Genomic DNA, 21,068 nt, shown 5'->3' with positions numbered 1-21,068 from the left:
AGCCCGCCTCCCGCCCGCCATGGCCGCCCGCCGAGCCGAGCGGCGCCGAGCCGAGCTCCGCGGCAGTGCCGGGCTCTGGCCGCTGCCTGGCGGCGCCCCGTGAGCGGGGACAGCGGGCGGCGTGTCCCTGCGCTCGGTCCTGCCCCCCTCGCCCCGCGTCCTCCTCCCGGAGCGGCGATGAGCGAGACCCGCGCCGGGGGAGTCGCCGCCTAGACCGGCAGCCAGGATGGTGCCCCTGCAGCCCCTGCCCCTCGTCGTGGTCCAGGGCGTGCTCCAGCTCGTAAGTGTCGGTCCCCGCGGCCCCCGGACTCTCAGGGCGGGTTTGGGGGACAGCGATGCTTTTGCTCCGGGGAGCGCGGCGGGTGCGGTCCGCTCTGGAGCCGAGTTCCGAACAGCCCCCCAAATCTACCTCCCACAGCCCCCCTAACATATTCCTGGTTTCTTTTTCCTTTTTTATTTTTAAATTTTTTTAATTTTTTTTTTTAATCTTATTTTATTTTGATGAGGGGGGTTTGCTTGTGTTCGCCCCGTTTGGGGATGCGGGACTCCGGGGGCCCGGGAGATGCTCCAGGAGCCGCCGCGGAGCTGGAAAACAGGAATGGGAGGGATGTGTGTGTGTGTGTGTGTGTACACCGAGCATCGCCGAGACTGCCCGCTCGGAAAGTTTTCTGCTGCCTTTAAGCGCCTTTTTTTTCGCGTCCAAGCCATAGCTGGGTGTGCAGGTAGAGCCTCCTGCGCTCGGGAAGCTCCCCCGTTAGTTTCGGCTTTGCTGCAGGTGTTTCCTTAATTTTTATCAGAATCCGCGGGACGCGCCGGTGTTAATGCTGAATATTCCGCTGCATGCGGTGGGGGAATGCGGGGCCTGACGTGGCGGCAAGGTGAGATGTAGAGTGCGAATTTGGGAGCTCTGAAAGGGAGGGAAAAGCGAGATGTGCGGGCGAGGAGCTCAACTTCTCCCGTGCCTCGCTCCATGGTAGGAAACAAATGAATTGATGCTCGTGTTCGTGAGGCGGGAGAGGTCATAAAGAGGGGGAAAAAAAAAAAAAAAAGTATTTGCAAAAGGGTTTGGCCATCTTCGCTTTTATTTCTGAAAGATTTTAACTGAGCTCTCTGTTTTGTGGGGAGTTTTGGTGTTGCTCTGGTAAAATACCTCACCAGCAAAAGTTCTGCCTCTGTTCTTCCCCAGCTGCCTTTGGACGCGAAAGTTTGTCACGAAGCAGTCAATAGGGAGTGTGTAATAAACCTTGAAGGGATTAAACACCCTCCTTAAGAACTGGAGTCTAGTATTACAGCGTGAGGTGATTGATTAGTTTTTGAGGAAGCTTATGCCAAATTCTAATCCGGTTTTGGATTGTGCTTGTCGTGTAATGTTTTTTGCTCCAGCACTTTATCATAGCAATGAAGTAGCGAGCTGCAGCCCTGCGATAAGGCGCGCATTTCTTTCACACTCCCATCCTTTTGGACAATAAAAGGCTGTTTACATTCTTCACATTCTTGCAGCCCAGTTTCCAACTAAACAACGCGCAGGGGTGAGAGATGGGAAAGGAGAGCAGCGAATGGATTACAAAGTTGCTGAGCTGAAGGGAACTAAATAAAAACTCCATCCTCACACCTGCAGCCTCTCTCACTCACTCTCTCCCTCTTTTTTTTTTTTTTTTTTTTTTTTTTTTGAATTTTTAAAAATTTTTAAGAGCTACCAAAGGGATCAATTGAAACTTGTACCTTCAGGGATGGGGTTTGTTATGCAGTGTTTTATGGATGATGTTGGGAAGTTGCTTGCTGTGAGTGGAGCAGAGTTGCTGCCTTTAATCAAACAAAAATCATAAACAGCCACTGCAGGTTCTCAGGTGGATGTGGCACTCAGTTCACCCAGGAGGATTCATTTTTTTTTTCTGCATTCTTTAGGTACAAACCAACAAGGTTTTGGAGTCAATTAGTTTTATGGCTTATATCAGTTCATTTGAATAATAAAGTAAAGCAAAATGACAACATGTGAGATTTTTGAGGCATTTTAAGTGCACCTTTTAATGCTGACCTATTGCTAAAAAGTTGTGTAAATGCATTTTGGCGTGCTCTTACCAGAACATCTGGTTAAAGTTACAGCTTATAAGTTAAGGAATATTTGATGTTGGTGGTAATGCATTGAATGCAGGTCTGTGCCACTCTTTGTTCTCCAGGCAGAATTTGGAGGGACTGGTGGTTTCCTGGAATCTGATTAGCAGGTTTAGAAGAGAGGCGTTGGTATTACTGATTCTTGACTTTTTCTTTCCTTCCTTAACTAAAAATCGATGTGGATAATATTAATACTACAGTGAAGACTCAGCATTTCAGCCAAAGGAAAAAAAAAAAAAATCCTGGATTTCAGTGTTGCAATACAGCAGCATTTTAGCAAGCCAGAAATGCTACTATCAAACCCTTCCTGATGGGGCAATCTTAATTTTTAATAAAATCAGAGGTCTTGGAGTGGGAAATATTTTGGCACTGCATTTCAGTGAAGGGAGAAGTGCTTTTTATTTTAATAGGTTGAACTTCAAATGCTGTCTTGCCTTTGAAATACCGAAGTGTGCTGTCTACTTACCTACTTCTTAAAGATGCATAAATCAGGATGAAATCCATGTGAAACTTCACAAATCTGAGGAGATTATGGCAGAGTGTCTCACTGAATTTCTGAAGGCAGTGTTAGATGATTCTTTTTTTGCTGTATCTAACATTGTTCAGTCAGAAGTTCGTGTTTAGGACTTTTAAGATGTATTTTTGTAACATGCTTCTAGATTATTATTTGGATTAATAGATGGGGGTACCAGTATGCATGCAGCAATAGCACATACATATTTCCTATAATATAGTTCATATTTGGATATATTAAGCATTATTGAGTCAGGTTCAGGTGCTAACTTGCTCCTATATAAATACATTAATTTTTAAAGCCAGGTTTACCTTCTGTTGACAATATGGAACAAAACAACAATTTGCAATGTACAGTCAGTGCATGTCTGGGCTATTATTGATAAGAAGATGAAAAATTGCTGTGTTGTGCTATCATTAATAGGTACTCTTGCTTTACTATTAATTTTCAGTGAGCTTTTCCAATTGTCACATAATTGCTGAATGCCCTGTTAGTTATCTCCTCGGAAGCAATGGAGTTCTGCATGTTGAGAATTGAAGTGAGTGAAGCATAAGGATAATACAGTTTACACAATCCCTGCTAGTGTTTTGTTAAGTCAGCTTTGAATGTTTCTAAGGGGGGGTGGGGGAATTTCTACTTCCCTGTGAATATGAGTTTGTAGTTTAAAAAAAAAAATATTCTTGGGGAAAAAAAAAAAAAAAAGCTGTCACTATTCCTTTGTCTAGGCAAGGTGCAGTTACACACAATCCCAGGCAGGACCTGTAGTTCAGGCACTGTAACTCTTGGTTTATTCTGGCATCTCTGTGATCTGAAATGAAGAAAGGACCACAGCAGCATTTTCCAGTCCTTATACTCAAAGTTGCTTCAGTGTTCTATCAATAAACTCTCTTCTAACATTAGCATTGGGCAGAGTTGTTACTGCATTACAAATCTAGGAATCAATCATTTTACAAACCCTTAAAAGCAGTTGATGTTTTTTCCCCAACACTGTTTATATAGATCAGAAATAATGAGGAAGAAAAGAGGACAGAGGTTGTTAATTTAAGATTTTTCTCCACCAAGTTTGAAGTATAGCATTTGACATGAGTGAAATTCAATGACAGATTGTTTGTCTTGGAATTTCAAGGGCTGAAATTAGCTACAACCAAAACAGTTTTTGACAATAAAACAAGATTTTTACAGAGGTTTGGGGTTTTTTTAAATAGAATTTAAAGTTCTTAGCAACTGGAGCTTGAAAGAATATTTGCTATAGTACAAGACACTGCTTCATAAGAAGAAATATATTAAAAGCTGAGCTAAAGCTGCCTTTCCATTTAAAATATGCATATCCTGTGAGGTGTAGAAACACAGAGATCTGGCTACTTTAATTTTGTCTACTTCCTTCTGGCTACTTTAATTTTGTCCCCATAGCCTTGCAAATGTGGTGCAGGTAGCATGCCCTTGCAGTGAGAATCAGAAATAGGCACCATGCGAGACTCTCAGCACCATTTCAGAAAGGTAAATGCTTCCCTCTGGTCATCTTGAAGTGCAGAGATGAAATTCCATCCCCTTTTAATTTCAGGGAGAACTTTGTCATAAAATGTATTGGACCCAACCTTTAATTTGGCTTCCTTTGGTTTTTCGGAGGGTTTTTTTTATGCTGTAGGCATTATAAGCCTATGTCTCCTTGTGTAATAAAGTAATGTAGGTAACTCAAGAATTGCAGGTAATTTGGAGCTAAAGACAGATCAACAAATGCTGGTTTCAGCAGATTGAGAATTTATTACCCTGAGTAAGGAGCTGTGCCTTAAGGTGGATGGGGCCAGGTTTAGTTTACACAGGAGGTTCACAACTCAACCTGTCTTTACATCACATTTTCTGACCTAGTTCCATCAAACTGGTAACTGATATTTCTCAGTTTATTTGCAGGTTGACCAGGGCACAGAAAGATTACAGATCCTGTTTAAAATGTGTACAGCAAGACTTGTTTGATGTCCAGTAGGCCACAAGATACCCCAGGCTTTCCTAGCCCAGGGCACATAAAATCCAAGTCTCAAACTTTCCATCTGTAAAACACAAGGAATTTTTTCTGCCATTGTAAAGCACTTTGAGAGCTGTCAGAGCTGTGCTGTAAGTGTAACAGACAGGGAAATGAAATGGAAAGATGGTGAAGCCCCACCAGTGAAGCCCCAGTGCTAAAATAGGACACTCTCATCACTCTCACCTTTCTGGTTTTCCTCCTGTGCTTTGGTTTCTACAAGAAGGGAACTCAGGGATGGGAGCTGAAAGGGAGCAGCAGAAACCACTCACTGACCTGGACATTGAGAGCATCACAGAGGTGCAACTCTGTTCTGGGTACATGAAATTCCTGTACTGTTAAAACTTTTACCCTTAATCAACACTTTACAAACAAAGCTGTACAAGAAGCAAAAGCTGCTTGGGAAATCTGCGTTTGAGCAAGTTGCTTGTGGTCTGTGGGTGAGGTATTGATCTTAATTTGGTCCAAGTGTTGAATAAGACAACGATAATTCTTGGGCAATTCTGGTAAAGAGCTGCAGTAAGGAAAGATCAGTGCTACTCTGTGCTGAATGGTTTTAAGGCAAAAGCTGAGATTCCATAGGTGAGGGTTGCATCAGAAACAGAGCGAGCTGTTCGGGTGCTCAGAGAAGCCTGTTGTACCTTTGGATCTTTCACACCTATTTGTCAATGTATCAAAACCACAGACAGCGACCAGAAAACGTAGGTTTTTTTGGGTTCGTACTATGCACTTAACAGACGGTCCATTTGCCCTGCTAGTCTGTCTTTTCCTGATTTCTGCTCACTTTAACACACTGCTTCACTGTACCTGTTATAAAGCACAAACACGGGCTGTAAAGTCTTTGCTGGATCAAATCTAGCCGAATTGGAAAACAGGAAAGTAGAAGTTCCCATTCATGTGGCTAATATAAATTCATCCTGAACTTGACTTCCAGAACCACCCTATTTTGAGGCAGCTTTGGCCTTTCACTTCTAGTCTTAAATATGTTCATGTTTATTTCACTGACCCCATTCATCCTTCCCATTATGTTTCCATTCACTCAATTTCCCAGTGGTTTTGTAGCTATAGTTTGTGTGGTGTGTTTAGATACTTAAAGGATCAATCTGAGTGAAAATAAGGGATGGACCTGCTAGGCAGTTTTTGCTTCCAGCAGAGCATTGCAGGTCAGGACTTGGAAAACAATGTTAATCCCTTTCCTGTGGGGAATCTCCTTGTGGGCTGGTGTTCTGGTGTTCTGCTCTAAGATCAGTTGTAGTTAACACAGAGGTTCAAGGAAACAAATTAGGGATGGGGAGGAGATGACAGGCTATGAGGTTGGGGCAGCAGTTAAGACTGAGTAGTTTTGTCTTTGCAGCAGGGATTTCAGAGCTGGTGTGATGCTCTGCTCTCTCTGGAATGGCAGTGCTTACTGTAAATATAGAATTGGAACTATTGACTGTAATTTAAGGTAGATTTAAAGAGCTGTAAGAGCTGTACTTCTTGAGATAGGTTTTCTCTTTGTTCCAAATGACTGGTAGTAATAGAAGCTATTATTAGGTGGGAAGTGAAAATGAAAGAATAGGGAGAAATAAAAAAATAAAGTGAAGAATCTAATGTCTCTAAAATCAGGTTTTATGTGAATTGGGGCCAATTATGGTTATTGTATCATTACAGTATAGATTTGAGGCTACTCCAGAAGCCCTCATTCTGCTTCTCCAGATCCAGCATGTTTGGTTTATATTTACCATCAGTTGTGAATTTCTTGACATTATAGTACTTGTTTTAGGTGATGACCAGGTATTTCTAATACCATCAATCACCAGAATAAACACAACCTTAATTTCTTACCCATTATCTAGGAAAATAAAACACTATGCATAGAAGTGCTTCTATATTTGTTCTGCTATTAAGTAGATTTAAGGGGTTTTAACGGAGAAGGAGCTGGCTGTGCTTGAGGCTGACCTGGAGGAAAAAAAGCCCTGGGACTTTGCTGAGGGAATAAGAGGTGAATATGAGAGAAAAATGATGGTTGTAAAAAAGCCCCATGGGCAGGTGGAGTCAGCCTGAGAAGTTACTGCAGGCAGAGAAGGACAGACAGACTGACAATGACCAGGAATATTCCCACAATAACAGAGCTCTACTTGTGCATGAAACCCAGGTGGGTGAAATATGGGACCTTGAAGTTTTTTGTCCTTCAGTGCTGCCTGTTTCTCTTCTCCTTGCAAGCACCTGGTGGTTGAGTCTGTTGTTCATAACATGTTTGAAAAGTTGGAATTTCTGTTCCCAGTGGGAATTTAAAGGTCTCATTTGCAGTGGTTTGTTCTCAATCTTTTGGCTGTAGGTGTTACTTGTGAGTGTTTCTCTGCCATTGGGAGCCTAAACCCAGGCAAGGTGTTCCCAGGTTGAATTTTCTCCTTACCCCAATCACTTGGGTGGTTCCTAGAAGAAAACTTCTGAAATTGTAGTACAGGAATAGGCACATAACAATAATTTTATAGTGCACTGTAATTGGAGTTCATGGCACTTTACAGTCAAGATGTGTTTACATGTGTATCATCATTATTTTGGGAAACTAAAGAAATAAAACAGAGCTTAGAGGCAATTTTTTTATCTTCACCGCAGTAGACCAGAAGAATATTCTGCATAGTTGACTCTCTTCTTCCCTGGCCCATCTGCACACAAAGGCAAAGAGCTGCTGAATATGATCTTGACTGGCTGACAACAGGGGCAATTTTGGAGTGATGTCGTTTGGATCGAGGCAGGAGTGAAGCCCGGTCCTTCAGTTTCTGGAGCAAAAACAGAGAGCCAGGGAGAGGGTTAAAGCCTTCGGTGTTTTCCGCTCATTAAACTAACAAAATGCAAATCAGCTTGGTGGAAAGGTTCGCAGTGGATAATGTTACTGTGGCACCACTGACTTATCGGGTGTATTAACCTGGGCCACTTTAAAGTAGGTGATTGAAGCACCTCAGTCTTACTTTGAAACCAATTCAATATTGCCCATTGACTACTTTCAGTTCTGTCACCATTCCAGGCAAGGAAAAGACCGATGCTAAACTCCTTGTGGGGTTGGGACAAATCCCGTGGCACAGCTGCTGTTGTGTGCCAGCCTCTGCTGCCGCCCTCTGCTGAGCTCTGTGTCGATTTCCAGACATCTAATTACTCTTCCAGTGCTGGAAACATCCATTTTTTGAGTTAATTCTGAGTCAAACTGCACTGTCTTTTGTGCTGAATGACAAATCCATCAGTCTTCTTTGCCTTCCCCTGGCTTGGGTCTGCTCACTGCTGTGAAGAAGTTTCTGACCCTCCAGGGAGCTTTTCTAAGCTGCATTCTGCTGTGAGCTGCCTGCTTGCTCCCTCTGTTTCTCTCTCCCTCTGTGCTCCATCTTCCCGAAGTTTTTTTCCAAGCAGAGGATGCTCAGTTCCTCTGGGAGAACCAGCAGCTTCCTTGCTTTCCTCTTCCTCCTGGAGATGCCCCTCGATCCAAAGTGCAGCAGCCCAAGAGCAGGTAGAACAACTGGCTTCCTTTCTGTTACTCAGCTTCATTTTTTAAAAATAAATATTTTTTTAAAACTTTAGAAACATTTTATTAATTTTTTTTTTAAGGAAACAAATTGTTAGAGCTACTTTTTTAAAATCCAGTGGTTATCCATTCACCACTTGCTGATGGCTTCTGTCCAAGCTCTCTGGTAGCAAATCAATCCAAAGGTTTATCAGCTTTGGGTCTTAGGTTGTATAATGTATTTCCAGAGTGTTTCCATTTCAAATTGTCAATTTTTAAACTCATTTGTCACGATTCCAAGTCTTGAGTGGGTATCCACTTCTAAAGCACATGATTGGAATATGATGTGAGAATTGGTTTTTAAGGGACAAGTCTTACGGAACTGTAGGTGTTGTAGATTCTGGCCTAAAAAGCATATTTTTCCCCTCTGTATAGGGACACCCTCTGCCTGTGAAGGTCTTATGGTGGCTCTGAGCTGTGTTGTGTGAAACTTTGATCCAAGAGATGCAACCAGCTGCATTTCTACCACATTACCATCCTGGGGCACAGAAGGTTTTTAGTTTCTTTATGCTTTCTCTCCTTCCCCCTGGAACCCATAATCCCAGATTTTAATTTTTTTTTTCATCAGTTTTGGTGAAATCATAGTTCTTAAAGAGTGGGAAAGCCATTCTCATCCATCTCACTCTCCAAGTCTTTTCTCATTTTTCTTCTGACTAAAATTCAGTATCCAGTTTCTGGCACCAAGCAAAGCTAGCTTAAAATAATAACAATGTGTTGAGTGTCTGACAGGGGAATAAATGCATTGTAGAGTTAGGACCTATTTGATTTAAATTAAATAAAATGCCTCTAAATGTAAGGATGAACAAACATGACATGCCTCATACTCAGATCCATTTTATGGTGTTCACCCCATAATCCTCTCATTCAGACATGTGTGACCTGTGTGTTATCAGCAATGGGCAGCCTAACACAGCAGTAACCAGGGAATTTAAACTCCATAATTTATTCAACAAAACCTCTTTGTGAGTATTGGATGGGATCTGTTACTCTGCTTGCGTAGACTGAGAGTTCAATGATGCTGTTTTTAATACTTGATGTTGAACAATGGAGGAGAGAATAAATTTAAAATAGCAAACTTTGTATCTGTGCTGACTAAGGACACCATTCTGCAGAAATTTGCCTTTTGGTGAGTTTGCAGTATTCTTTCAATGAACAGCACAGTTACATTTTTGGAAGAATAAGAAGATTAATATGGGGACAAATATAAATATAATGACTATTGTATTTTTCTCGTGTTTTGGTGGATTAGATTGTCTTGTTCATCCAGAGTAACTGCTAGATTTATTTTTAATTTTTTTCAATAACTACAAGGGAGATGGAACTTTGTTCTGTTCAGATGTTGAAACTGTAGTCCTGATAATACAGCTCAGTAGTCATTGACTGACTTGTCCTACACCAGTGAAATCCTTCTGTGCTTTCAGGGAGTATTGGCATAAACTCAGTCTGTGATCAGTTATTAATAAAGCCCTATGTCCCTATTCCTGTCTCATCCACTGCAATTATCTAACAGAAATTTAATTATCCTTGGGATCATCAGCTTTGATCCAACTGAAGTGCACAGAATGGTTGAACAGTTCTTGCAGTGATAGGCAACAGCATCATAGGGAGCTTGATTTTCTTAGGAAATGGGCTAAAATAGAATTTGAAACAGAAACAGGTTTGAAAGCCAAAACACACCTGCAGAGCAATCAGAAGTTCACCAGGATTTCCAGGGGTGGCCACATTATGGTGTTTTGGACAGACATATAGAGACTGTAATGGAAACATGGGCTGTTGTGAAGTTTGTTTGGTTCTGACTCATCCTCAAAATACTCACCTGGAAAGGGACCAGTGATCAATTTTAGTGGGGCAAGAAAACCTACATAAATTCAGCTGGTTTGTTTGTGTTATTTTCCTCGTTTCTTCCATTTGAGGATTGCATCTTGACTAAATGTGGTCAGGAGTTTTCTACACACGCTTCTGGAAAATTCAGTCATTAAAAGATAATGCAGAGGTTATCGATATCATGACTTTGAATTAAACACCTGCAGATTGTGTCTGGTACCTGAGAATGAGATTCAGCCAGCACCTCACACAGGAGGAAAGATCCAGATCAGGGATTGCAGGGATGCCTGCTTCCACTTGGACTAGCAGACTTTTTAAAGGTAGCTGGGTGGTTTAAGGTAGGATAGAACAGCTTTTAGTGACTAATGAATAAACAGGTGGTATCTCCATTCCCTCTGCACAAATAAGTCAGTGCTTATCCCCTGGGTAGGAAGGCAGAAGGGAAAATGAGCTTGGATCTCTCAAGACAGTATCAAATTTATCAGGAGAGTCAGTATTCTACAGCAGAGTGCTCAGTCCCTGCCTGAACAGGACTGAAACTTGCTTGGATCTACCTTGAAGAGACACAATAGGTGCAAATGTGTTCATTTATTTGGGTGGGAGGTGGAATATGTACAAATTCAGTGAGAGCAGGAAAGTAGCTTTCCCTGCACCTACCTGAGGATATTCTTGCTGCTGCAGAGACACTAAAAAATAAAATGTGGTAGAAGCATCAATGCAAGCATTTTTCCCTCTTTTCGCAACCTTTAGTCAAAGGTGTGGGAAAACCACATCCTGGATCCGTCAACAGAAATCAGGGCAGGAATGTATCCTGGGTTGTATCCTGGGAAAGCCCATCCATGGATTAGCAGCTTGGATGCCTGGTGAAATGTGCTCTTAAACAAACTGAAAGGAATTTCCAGCCTTAAAATGTAAGGACCACTTGGTTAGTGTGTCTTATTGTGTGATTTTAGAGATTATAGATTTAGGCACTGGTTATGAAACTGGGCAGGAACTGCATTTGTTGTCTGTCCAACTCTCCCTGCTTTTGTTGTTCTCCTTATCAGATGGATACCTGGAAAACTACCCAATACCTTTCTTGATGTAGGATTGCTGATGATAAACACTTGCTAGTATTCTTCCTTAGTGGTTTTTAGAAAGTCCCATGATAATCCCTAGGAAATCTCACGGCTGATGCTATCATATTCTTTAGTTTTTCCTAATACTATGCACAAAGTTTTCTCAATTCCTTCCCTTTATGCTTAGCTATCTTCTTTTCTATCACTCTTGAGACACTTTGTTCAGGATGAATTATTTGCTTGTTCCTGGGCTCCTTTTCCTCCAAGATCTGCAGCATTAGCACTGTGAGTCACAGCAAGTTTTGCCTCTTTATTGATCTTTTCCTCTGATTCTGAGTGTTTAGAGTAATTTACCTTTTTTTTTTTTTTTTTTTTTTTTTTTTTTTTTTTTTTTTTTCTTCCTCTTTCCCTGTTGGTCTTCACAGAACCTCTTACTGGAAAGATATGTGCTGACCCAATTTGCTTAGACAGTATCTTTAAACCCTAACACAGAGGAGTCTTGGAGAATGTGGCAACTTCTCAGATGAAGAAGATAGGCTCGATTCAGGAGGAAGACATCATATTCTGAATAATTCTCTTGGAATATTTTTTTTCCACTTCAAATTATGATGCTTTCACTGCCTTTTTTTTTTTGGTTTGTTTTGTTTTATGGGCATGTGATGTAGCCAGGTTGAGTTTTTCCTGGACATCTGCAGCCACAGCCCCTGAGGATGGGACACTGTGTTGTTCTGTGGGTATTCTGAAGATGTGAACTACGTGACTGTGTTAGCACCATGCATGAGCTCACAGGCACAGCCACAAAAAGGAGGGTGAATACAGCTGGGAGGTTGTGGTCAGCTCAGAGCTTAGGGAGAACATTCTTGTATCTACCAGAAACATTCCCAGTCTCTCCCATGAAGTATTTCCATTGCAAGCTCTTCAGGGGTGTCAGTGCTCTGAGTTAAATTGATAGTGTCTGAAAAGAAAAATACCAGCAGGATATACAGATAAACAGATTGTACACCTAAGTACTTTGCTCAGTCCTTAATTTCTTATTAAAGGAATATCCCATGAATTCCCAAGGGACACATTTCTTTGCAAGCAGTGAAAACCTTTGTTGCTGTCAGTGTGTAAGGAAAGCTTCTGTTGAAAGATGCTATTAAAGAATCACATGTTCCGTTGATATAAACCTGATATTGCTTCAAATTTCCTATTACTGAAAGAAATACATTTAGAGTAGTCTGTAAAATAGTCCTTTTGCCTGGAACCACCACCTTTTCTCATACAAGTCATCATCTTTAATAGATAAGCTTTCCATTAAGAGCTAGAGAAGGTGCTAGTTTTTCTTTCAGCAGTTAGAAATAAGAACAATAAATGTGTGGGGGAAATGCATCAATTTGGTTTAGGAACATCAAAGTGTGTTCCTATCTGAAATATAGACAAATCAGTTCAGAGAAGGCTCCAAGTGTAGAATTATTGACCCTGGAGGATGAGATACAGAATAACCTTCCTAGGCTGTACTTTGTCAATTTTAAGTAGCGTTTGCAAGGTGAATAGTTTAACAGTCTCACCCCCCACCCCCTCAGCAAAATATTAATAGTAGATTGCATCACAGCTTTTTCTAAAAGTTTTTTTCCCCTTTATAAATTATACTGCTGTAGGAGTATATTAATGTTCTATAGATCTATTAATCTTCTGTAAGATAATATTAATAAATCCAAATGATTGATGTAATTCATAAAAGCCCATAATTGTCTCTTTCTTTCTGATCTGGTTGCTAATTTCATGATTCTGGGGCCATCTGGTTGAACCCTCTCTGTGGTGTATCAGAATTCTGAAAGCAGTGGGGTCTGTGGGTGCCACATCCAAGTGAAAGATTAAACCAAGAGATCACAGGGTTAAAAATCACTTTAAAAATCTCCTTAAATATAAATACAAATCTCCTAAATTAACATTTGAGATTAAATTTTTCTTTCACATGTTGCTAAGTGTATGTCTGCTCCATGGTATTTTGAAACCAATCAGGCAAAAAAATATTCTGTTTTATTCAAAATGCTTTTGAGCTATCTACTCCAGAAATGCACTGTCTTCCTGACAACTCAAATAGGAAGCAGGTTCTGGATGTATTGCTAAGCATCCTGTGACATATTCAGTATCTATATGTGAGACAACATCCTGGGAAGCTACCAGGTGAATTCTGTCCTTTAAGTTTACCACACAATACAAATATGACTTTTTTCAAGAAATGTGTACATTAGAAACAAGGGGGAAATATTGCTGAATTCAATTAAATGCCAATCAAAGCCTTGAAATCATATAATCACCTTTGGTCCAACATCAACACTGTCCACAATACATTTTGAAAATAACTTTTTTAATGAAATCTGAAGCAAACAAGATTGTTTAAATCATCTTTGGGAAGATTATTTTCCATGGGGGAGTTTTTCTATTATGCTGTGATTTCCAGCAACTACGTCAAATCTCTTCAGCAGTGATGGTGATTATGGACAGAGTGATTCAAGGTCCATCTGTGACTTCAGTCTGCAGTCTTGCATGAGAACAAGACCCCCCCTTGCTCCTGAAGTCTGCTTAGAGTGTGACTCATTAAACACTGCCTTCTGAGCCTCAGTCCAACTGCTTCTCACTCAGTTGCCTCCTCATCAAGGCAGCAACATCCCAACTTGGAGGCAGAAGTGCTTGGGAGGCTGTGTCAAAAACCTGGACAAAGTAGGTGATGCTCCTCTGCTCTCTCCTCACCCACAGATCTAGTTTTTTGATAAATATTTGGCAACCAGTTTAGTCAACCATGGTAAATTTAGTAAATCCATGGTAAATCTACTCTGTCTATTCCCAGTCATCATCTTCCCCTTCCTTACCATGTCAGACTTTAGAAAGGATGTGCTCCATGATTTCCCTGGGGGCTGAAGTGAGTCTGAGCAGCTGGTAATCTCCTAGGTTGTTTTTTAGCCTTTTTGAAAACAGTTGGGCTCTTTCCTGGTTGTCAGGATCCTCTCCCAGTCCTCAAAACCTTTCAAACCCAATAGTGAACAGCCTCACAATAACAGCAGCTGGCTCTTTCAGCACACTTGAATGGCACCCACCCTCTGGGCAGTGTTTGGGTTCAGGTTGCTCAGGGGACCCCAATTCCCTGCTCTTCTCTGACTGATTGTGTAGGGACTGTGTAGGGAACAGTATAAAACTTCAGAGGACTTGAATTAGATGTGCAAGAGCCAAATGGATTCCTTAGAGTTCAATTTGATATCACTGAGACAGGCATTGTTGGTTTTGTTTAGTGATGGGTGCTAAATGATCATCAAGCCAAAATTTAAATAATCATCTGCATACTTTTCATTCACATTTTTTGTCTCTAATTTAGCTAGAAGGATGTGGATGGTTCACTTCAGGTCTCTTTAGGAGATCTAAGCTTTACTTAGAGGGCAGGTCTTGAGTTTGGGCTTCTACTATCAACAGAGAATTGCCCCACAGAGGCAGAAATGTTCCTTGTGGACAAGGATCCAGGGTGGGGCAGAAATGGGCACTTGGTGACTCTGGGGCAGTCCTGTAAGAGCTGCCTCATTCCCCACCTTTCCCTACAGTTTGAATGTGGGATAGTGTTCCACATTAGCAGTGTATGAGATTCAACAAAAATTTGGAGAACAGCATTAGTGTGGGTTAGCCTCATTTTTTTTTCTGACTGAAAACTCAATGGCTTCTTAAAATACTGATTATTAAATTCTTTGCTGTGTTACATTTTAGCAATGCCTACAGATACAGAAATAATACATGCTTAAGGAAGAAGATGTGTAATGCTGTGAGTCTCATCCTTCTGAATTCAGTCAGAGTTTTATGGAGAGCAAACACAGAGGTAAAACTCCAGCCTGGTCTTTGACCAACAACTTTTGCTCCTGCAAAAGTGATTCACATTTTAGTTAGTGTCCTACACATTGAGGGCTTGTAGAAAAATAATTTTAGAAAATTTAGATAGGCAAATGAACCTCAAAGCAGTTATAACACCTGAAAAATTTATCAGATGTAGGGATGTTTTTCAGCTGTGGAAAGAAATTATCATTAACCACAGTTGAGCACTTGCAGTTTTCTGCCATACAGGAACTTCGTTCTCCCCTCAGTCTGTGAGCTGATGTAGTGACAAGCTGCAGAGAGATGACAGATTTCGCTAAGGATTTGGAGTCTGAACACCTGTGCAGTGTCATGCATTTAAAAATAGAATCTGACAGCAAAACACATCAACCTTCTAATGTCCAAATGGAAACCATGGGTGTTTTTTCTTCAGCTTTTATCCAGAGAAATCACTTTCAGTCATCACTGGCCAAGTGAAAATACAAAGCAAGGCTGTTTTGTTGTGGTCCAAAATAAACAGGAACGAGTCAGAATGGTAAGCACAGGTGCACAGAAAATACTCAGTAATGCCCATTTCTTCTCAGTGCTGTTGTGCATCTTATTAATGGTCCAGAAAGATTTCCTCAGGAAACCCTTGGAGGTGGGTTAGGAGAGAGCTGCCAACCAAAGCTGCTTTGCCTACCTTGACTTCTGCATGAGTCACTCAACACTCCAATGAATGCATCAGAAAAAAAAACAAACAACCAACACTTTTTTTTTATTATTTCCTGTAATCTTCTCTCTGGGAGCAAAAGCAGCATTAAGCAAGGGCAAAAAGATAAACAGAGGCTTGCTTGATTGCAGGGTTAGATGTGTGCATTCTGCTCTCCTCTGGAGGAGCCTGCGTCACTGGCGGTGGTGGAAGGGAACATCTCTGCTGCCCATCTCCCTTAATAGTATCCTTGAGACGTTAATCAAATCGAAAAGCACATAATCCTTTTTTTTTTTTTTTACAGAGGGAACGAGGTTTCCCAGTCTGCCAGAGCCTCTGAGCCCTCTGCCAGGCTGCTCTGCTCTGCTCTAAGGCTGAACATAATTATTGGGCAGCACCATGGGCTGCCCAGGAACCCAGTCCATCCCATTTTTCCCATTGTGTGATGCTAACCTTTCAGCAAGTGTTCTTTCTTCAGCAAAACCTTTGTTTTCAGAGATGGTTTTTCTTCATCTTGGGTGCAATCATTTTGAGAAGTGGTTTTGGCCTCTTTTCTATTGCAGTCCTATTAGCTGTGTTTAAAAGGACATTTATTCAGTGCTTTGGGACAAGATTTTTATGTGTTTGTGTGATGGGGAATTAAAGAGGGTCCATATTTAGCTCTTCTGTGCTCTCATTTATGGATGAGAAAGACAGAAATGTACTTTAAACTCAGACAAGAATTAGCATTTTGGATGACAAAAGCTATCACACATGAATGGGTTGCTTCCTAAAATCAATGAAATAAATTAGACTCCCTGTTTAGGAGCATCTGGCACCCTTAGAACCTAGTTCATATAATGATGTCTCTGTTTGTTAAAAAGAATTATGTAACAATATGGTTGATTTATTTCAAGATGATTGGCTTAGCAATTTAATTGGACTATGCAGTATACCAGAGCACAAAAAAAAAAAAAATTAATTAGCTCATTTGTTTGTGGATGACTGCAAGCCCTGCACATCAGGCTCAGCTCCTTTGGAGGTGAGCAGTCATTTGATCCTGCGAGGAGCCTACCCCTGTCAGCTTCCACGGAAACCATGCTCACAGCCAGGGAACAGCAGCACCACACTGCTGTTCAGGTGTTGTCAGAGCCCACAGAAACCTTCCTTGGACTCCAAGGAGTTCTCTGTGACTCCTGGCAGGCTCAGGAACCTTCCTGGAGAAACAGTAAGGCAAAAATGTGCCTTGAAGAGTAAAACTCGTTTTTCTCCCTCTGTGGCCTCTCTTTTCTCTTGATCTGATATTCCACCTTCCAGCTCCCAAATACTGTTGACATCCCAGAAAATTAGCGCGCTGCATCCAGGTTTTATATTCATCCTGGTGCAAAGTTTTATGCCCTCTATTTCCAGGATGGCTACTCAGACATGAAAACCAGGCATTTGCAACACCATTTGACTCCTCCATGAGGTCACCACCTCCCACCTGAGACAGAACAGTACTATTATTGTTATCATCATTATCATTATGGTTATTATTTTTGTTATAAGAATAAAAAGAAACCTCTTAGTAATATAAGAGTAACATTTATTGTAATGTGTTCAAATTACTTAATATCCAAGTAGTATTTTCAGAATAGCACTTGACGGTGGTTCAAATAACTTTCAAGATCTCTCCATTTTATTTCAGTTCCAGATGCAGCCAAGAGATTGCTGACTTGTGGGCAAATTTCACTTAAGTGTTTATTAACTTGTTTCTATACTCCAATTTTATACCAATTTAAATAAAGCTAGAGGTGTGGATGTTGATTTCTCTTGTGTTGTTAAGTTAAAACGCTCTGTCCCACATGTTTTCCTTTTTCCATTACTATAATTGAACAGCGAACTCCCCACTTCTCTCCCACCCCACAAAGCACACAAAAAACAAGGAAAAACCTAAATTCAAATCAGAATAAGGATTTGACTTAAAACATAAAAGGAGAAATAGGGCTGAAATTCCATAGTTATCGCACCCTGTAGTTCCTAGATAGAGCTGCACATCTGGTGTGCGAGATAATGCGCTGTTTAGAGACCATGGTAGAGCACACAAAATTGGAAATGCTTTTCAAGTCTTAACACTACGTTTCTTCACTACTGGGAGCAAGTAAGGCCCTGCTTTTCACTCTTTTTGTAGGTTGTGTGATTTGATTCCCTCTGTTTTTTTGCTCTGTAAATAATATATGCATGAAGGAAATCAGGAAAGGAGTGGTTCTGTAAGAAGTGTTTTGTGCAGAACAGCTGAGAAGGTTTTTTATCAATTCTCAGACCAGATACCAAAGTTTCATTGTGATTAAAAGAAATAAGAAATGCTCAGTTGAGGACATGGGTGGAGCAATAAAAACAGCATGTATCCTGTTCATTTATTTACCACATAATATAAATCATTAAAGCCAAAGGCAAAGATGGTTTGCCATTCTCTATAACAGAGGATATTCTCAGGGCTACAATTCACTTTTGCTACAATCACACCTCTCAGTCATTTGCGTGTTCCTAGGCTGTAGCTATCAGACAAAAGTTAAACCTGCAGCCAACATGTTCTCCTGTTACTTCCTGCTGAAACTTGTGCATGTCTGCATGGGTCTGATTTCTGGCAAGGAATATTTTCCTTGTGCAGTCATCCAAAATGCAAGAGTATTTTACAAAAGAAATACTCAGGTGTAGTGCATTAACTTTGGACTTACTGTACAGGAAATCAAATATATCTCTAAATGTAGAACATCAGATCTGATCTGACCTTTTAGTACTTCCACACAGCGGTGGGAGCATCACAGCCCGGCCATGAGGCCAGGGAAGCAGCATCCCAAACCAGAGAAGAGCAAACTGGGAGTGTAGTGACCCTTCCTCTCCCTCCAGCCTGTTTATCCCATGTAGTGACTGGAGAGGGAGAAAAGCAGCCGAGTTGGATGTTGTTGGCACTCCAGAGAAGACATCTCCTCCCAAGTATTGAGCAGCAATGATCTGCACATCAGAAGTTTTTAGACATTTTGATCCATATTCAGCTGTCAGAATTTTTGCACAATTTTGAGCAATGTCAAACCAAAGCTTATCTCATAAGACATACAACTTATCTGCACTAATGAGGTGTTGCACTGTGCTGGCTGGACAGAGATCTGCTGAGATCCTTCTTTTCTGGAGCATCATGTGGAAATAGTGACTCTGTTCAGTGAAGTAACATAATCAACCTCCTTGTTCCCCGAAGGTGGGTGATAACAATCCTTGTTTCTCACTGAGCGCAGCCATCCTGCTCTCCTCCACAGGAGAAGCTACTATGGGAGCTGGCAGGTTCCCAGCCTTGGTAAAATGGTAAATAAATCTGAGGAAACCAGATCTATTTACCAGTTTCTGAACCAAAATCTGTAGCAGAGTACCTTACCTCACTCTGGTGAATTTGATGGTTGTGACTGGTCCAGATTAGGTTTGTACCAGTGGGTGATCCAGGCACACAGGGAAGTGGCACAGGGCTCTGCTCTGTTTATCCTTATCCCTGCAGTCTCACAGGCAGGTAGGACAGGCACACAAAGCCTTCCTGAAATGGTTCATCACAAGAACTGGCACTCCTGTAGGTGTCAGAAGCTGTGGTGTAATTTGAGGTAACAAGTTTATTGGCCTGATCATGGAGACTCAGAGACTTATAAAATCACATTTTTATTACTGATTCAGTCACGCACATACATATTTATAGCTTTGTAATTGATCACATAGGGCAACACATTAAATTTTAATACAGGGAATTACTTCCTGTCCCTGTAGAACCACCTTTTGTATCCACAGGAGACAGTTTAAAGCATTTACAGCAGTTGCTTTTATGTCTGTCATACACTTATTACCAGCTTTGGTCTAGGCAGTTAAATTTAGATTTGTTTCCTTCTTTGATCTCCACAATCTGTGGGAAAACACGCATTAGGAACAAGAAGGATTGCGTGACTTTTGAAGGCTGGCATCACTTACACATCTCCACTTCTTGTAGCTTCCCTTTATCAGCTCACGTCTCACATCTCTTGTTCTAAAAACTTGCTCTTCCTACCCCCTGAACGCTTAGGGTTTGAGATTACTTGTTGACACTCATTCCCAAACCTATTCATGACCAGTGCTTAGGTTTCTTATACAGACTCAGAATTTGACAATTTAATGAAAAACACCTCATTTTGTCCTGTTCAGTCAGCGTGTGAATTAAGCAGTGACTGTAAGTCTTACTAGCAATTTTGGGTCCTTCTGAACTGGTTTATTCAACTTTTAAAATAGTACTGAGATCTGACTACTTGGTAATTTTCAGAGTAAATCTTATATTAGCAAAGTCTGTTTTGGAAGCAAATTCATTATTTGTCAGGGAGGTCAAGACTGAAAAAAAGAAATAACCCCAAAAGAAATCTGAAAACTGAAGTTTTCAAGGAACACTTTGGTTTTGTTACTCTGCATGGTCAAGTCCTGGAGCAGGGAAAAGTCAAAGGGGTTATTAGGGGAATGTGGATAGGAGTGTCCATGGAACCTTCCTGGCTGAAGATGTCCCTGCCCATGGCTGGGGTTTGGAACAAGATGGTTTTTAAAATCACTTCCAATCCAAACCATGTGATTCTATGATTATCTAAACTTTTGAGGAGGGGAAAAAAGTCTGTAAGTGTCTCTAAGTGAAGACAGACAAGCCAATAGAGCTGAGATTTCTGACTGGGCTTGTCTAAACTGACCTCAGGTTCTGGCTTTTGGAGGTTTTGCAGGTTTGGGATTCAGCTGGCTGGATCCACTGATATTTGCATTCCAGTTTGCATTATTTGTGCTAGCACAGGAAAGATTTTTTTCAGATTATGCTTTTATACAGCCTTTCCTGTAAATCACCACTAGTGTGCTTCTGAAGAGAACACTTCCCCCTGCCCTTTTTCTAGGATTGTACATTTTCTGGGGTATGTGTTTCAGACACTTGTGCCTTAAAAGCCTCATGCTACAGTGCCATCCCCTCACCCCCAGCACCCCTGGATGATTTATCTGCTGTCAGGGCTTGTTTCACCAACTACAAGCATCCTGCTAGTACAGTTCTTTTACCCAACCTGGAAATGTTATTTTTTATATGCCAATTGGAATACATCAAATGCATAGTGAAATGAGGCCAAATTAACACTGGGGGTTATGTACACTGTAATTCACACTAAAAGAAAGATTGGAAGATGTAAAGATGTGTTGAATTTGCTCCCTTCTTGTTTGATACAGATGTGGAGCAAATAGGTTTGAAATTATATTTTTGCATGCAAATGACAGCAATTTGTATTAACTCCTATTGTGCTAGAATGTAACATTTTCATCTGATCTAAGCCTTTCTGTCTTCAGATCCTCTTTCTGATCTTACAGTGCATTTACAAAGATCTTAAATATTAATTATCTTGGTAAATTCCTGCAAGGGAACAAACCAGGCACATGTTGTGACATTCTTCCAGGCGATCTAGGTGTCAAACTCATCTCCCTTTGTTAAACAC

The 21,068-nt window shown here is 41.0% G+C and overlaps 1 protein-coding gene across 1 annotated transcript in view; it reads left to right on the top strand.

The window, feature by feature from the left end:
* Nucleotides 1-226: 226 nt before the first annotated feature.
* The window catches only part of NXPH2 (neurexophilin 2), a gene marked incomplete at its 5' end in the record, with an annotated part of 34,798 nt that continues 13,956 nt past the window's right edge, over nt 227-21,068 (top strand). Inside the window, one exon of the mRNA XM_083864598.1 lies at nt 227-280. Coding sequence (XP_083720724.1) covers nt 227-280 — 54 coding nt within the window. The remainder of the gene's footprint in view (nt 281-21,068) is intronic.

The sequence above is a fragment of the Zosterops lateralis genome (assembly GCF_965231275.1).
Source record: "Zosterops lateralis genome assembly, chromosome: 7".
NCBI classification, from domain to species: Eukaryota; Metazoa; Chordata; class Aves; order Passeriformes; family Zosteropidae; genus Zosterops; species Zosterops lateralis.
The sequence above is the reverse complement of the archived record's forward strand: the minus strand, read 5'-3'. Positions and strand labels throughout refer to the sequence as shown.